This window comes from Atta cephalotes (genome assembly GCF_000143395.1).
Source record: "Atta cephalotes unplaced genomic scaffold scaffold00029, whole genome shotgun sequence".
NCBI classification, from domain to species: Eukaryota; Metazoa; Arthropoda; class Insecta; order Hymenoptera; family Formicidae; genus Atta; species Atta cephalotes.
Genome location: NW_012130093.1, coordinates 1,054,637 through 1,057,894, shown reverse-complemented (window position 1 = coordinate 1,057,894; position 3,258 = coordinate 1,054,637). Strand labels below are relative to the sequence as shown.

General features: G+C 39.9%; 1 protein-coding gene across 1 annotated transcript in view; it reads left to right on the top strand.

Moving 5' to 3' along the window:
* LOC105620787 (kalirin-like) overlaps nucleotides 1–3,258 on the top strand; it is a 26,832-nt gene that overhangs the window by 14,381 nt on the left and 9,193 nt on the right. The window contains 3 exon segments of the mRNA XM_012202275.1: nucleotides 1–17; nucleotides 166–464; nucleotides 560–916. The exon segment at nucleotides 1–17 is cut by the window's left edge and continues 140 nt beyond it. Coding sequence (XP_012057665.1) covers nucleotides 1–17; nucleotides 166–464; nucleotides 560–916 — 673 coding nt within the window.

Sequence of the window (3,258 nt, the reverse complement as noted above, 5' to 3'; positions counted from 1 at the left end):
CGTAACGTTAACGTAACGTAACGTACGTACGTTACGTACGTACGTACGTACGTACGTACGTACGTACGTACGTACGTACGTCGTGTTGTGTAGTGTGTATATATATATATATATATATATATATATATATATATATATATATATATATACATCTTAAACTTGTAGTGTACTTTATTCTCTTATTTTTTTTTCTTCTTCAGGCTTGTTGCCAAGAAGGACAAGGCGAAATAAAAGAAGGATTAGAAGTGATGTTAAATGTGCCTAAAAAAGCTAACGATGCCTTACATTTAAGTCTATTGGAAGGTTGCGACGTTAGTATAGATGCGCTCGGTGACGTTGTATTGCAAGATTCGTTCACAGTGTGGGACCCAAAACAATTGATCAGGAAAGGAAGAGATCGTCATATATTTCTTTTCGAATTGTATCTTCTTTTTACAAAGGAAGTGAAAGATTCTGCAGGAAAGGTTGGCACCCAACTTTTTCTTTTTCGTCAAGTAAAAAAGTTTCTTTTACACATACGTGCATATATAATATCACAGTATGAAAATGGTCCGTCTAGGTGAAGTACGTTTATAAAAATCGCCTGTTGACTTCTGAATTGGGCGTGACCGAACATATCGAAGGCGACGAATGCAAATTCGCGGTATGGACAGGACGAGCACCGACCAGCGACACACGCGTGGTATTGCGTGCCAACTCGATGGACGCGAAACAGCTGTGGGTGATGCGGTTACGCGAGGTGATACAGGAGACCTTCTTAGGCAAAAATATGCCCAAGAGCCCCGCTAAAAAGAGCTCTAGTCAACGTTCCAGCAGAGATCTAGAGGAGTGCGCGTCCTTGGACGAGAGTGTGGAAAATCTTGACAGAAATTCCTTAGCTTCCTTCGGTTCGACTAACACTACAGATTCTGATAAGGTAAAGCATCATTTTTTTACTTTTATTATATATATATATATATATATATATATTTTTTTTTAAATAAAACTCGTAATTTTTAATTTTTTACGCGACTCGTGACAATTCAACAGGACTTTTATCACTCCAACGTCTTTTCTATATATTGTATAAATTTTATATATATCATGTATAGTGATGCATTATTTTTATTTAAAAAATATAAAACTGCTTCGCAAGTTATAACAGATGAAGAAAATATTTAAATGTCCAAAATAGTGATTATTACATTACTCCAATCTCGAGTCATATTTGTTTCAGTCGCTTTTTGACTGATATTTGTTTCATGGCATTTTTACTGTCGTATCTGCTAATACTCGTATATAAAGATAGTTTTGACTGTACTTCAAAAACGTGCAAAATCTTTAATTACCCTAGTCAATAAATAAAATTTTTTGTTGTTACTCAAAAATGAAATGATTTTTAATCGTTTTTTGTCATTTGTAATAAAAATATCTGCTTTTAAAACATATACACACATGAGAATCTCAAACCAGATTTTCAACTAAACTAACTGAAAAATATAAGTTGTAAGTTTCTTTAAGATTTTTATAAACACATCTTCTTTGTGATTTCGTAATGTCACGCATAACGAAATTGCATTTACTTATATAAGATCTACACGAAGAATTTTCCATTTAGATTTTCAAAAAGAAAATTCTTTTGAATATCACAAAAATAACATATTATGAAAATTAGATATAATATAATTAGATATATAAAACAGAGAGTCAAAGATAAGGCAGCATAAGAATGTAGGTATTACCAAAATTTTGTTGACTAATGTAGATTAATCGCGAAATAATCAATGAATGACAAAGAGCATAGATTCATGAGAACATTTTGCGCGAAGGCTACAGTCTCCTGATCATTTTCATCCGCCGTTACTATTTCCGATACATTTGTCTTCAAGATGCAGACTGTAAATATTATTCTTCGTTTTCTTCGGAGTTTATAAAAATTGGATATCTCTCTCTCTCACTCACTCATTCTCATTCTCAGAACGAGATCGCTTCCGAATCAGAGTTGATCCCCCCTGCGATAGAGAATATAGGGACATGACCGCAAGACTGGGAATAATGCGAAATAGTGGGAATGACTGGGAAGGCCGCGGTAGCTAGTATACTTGCGCAGGGTTGGGTGGGGCGCAAGTTGGATTGGGTTAGTTATAATCTTGTCACTCCGCATCACTCTGCACCACTTCGCACGGTCGGTTCGGTTCGGGTCGGGTCGGGACGGATCGGGATCGACGGGACGCAGATCAGTCTGACCAGTCAGATCAGTAGTATCAGTACAGGCACGACTCCCGGGTCGGATGGATCCATTTAGGGATCTACCGGTGATTGCAAGATTTGCGAGACGCTAGGCGAATCGGTAAAACCCTGACCTTCTTGCCGAAGAAGGCCAAAGGAAAGGAAGAAAGTTGGGGAGGAAAGGGGAGAAAAAGAAAATACAAAAACGGACGATGGCGGATGCAGTGTGGATCGCCGTGCGCTCGAGAATGTGCTCCGTGAACGACAACGCGCTGTTCACCACATCGTTTCTGCCCTCCTGCGCGCCACGGCATTTGCGTTCGTGCCTCTGAAGATTGTAATTGCATGCCGCGCCGATCGTAAGGTCAAGTCTTCCTATTCCTTATCATGACGTCACCGGCCGGGAAACCGGCGACAATCGCCCAGAAGGCGCGCAGGAAGATTTCCCTGCCGTGGTTCCGCCAGGGCTCCGCAGCACCGCCGCACGTAACTCTCTCCAGGCAACACACCATTGATACACCGAGCTCCTTCCAGGCTCGACTTTTGCGTCGTCAACCATCCCTGGCCCAGGTACTTGGCGCCTTGCTCAAGCTTTTTTTTATCGGATCGGTTTTTAGCTCTCCTTTTACTTAATTTTTCTTCCGTCACTCGCCCTCTCTTTGAGAAAGATCGTTGCGATGAAATTTCAATAAACTCCGCGTATTCTTCGAAAGAATCAATCGAGAAGATTCCAGCAGATCGCCTGGAACTCGTGAAATTTTTTCTCCATGTTCTCTCATTCTATATTTCCATTTTTCTTTCCTCTTTTTCACCTCGTTTACGCGACGAAGAAACTTGGCACGTGAAAAATTCTATTTCGGATCGTGAAATGTCGAAAACGTCAGGCAAATAATTATGCCTGACGAAAGAGGGAGGGGAGGAAGAGAGAGAGAGAGAGAGAGAGAGAGAGAGAGAGAGAGAGAATAGAACAGTAGTTAGTTAGTTAGACGAGTAGTACGGTACGGTTAAAGTGTTAGGTACCGTACCGTCCTTACTACTACTAACTACCGA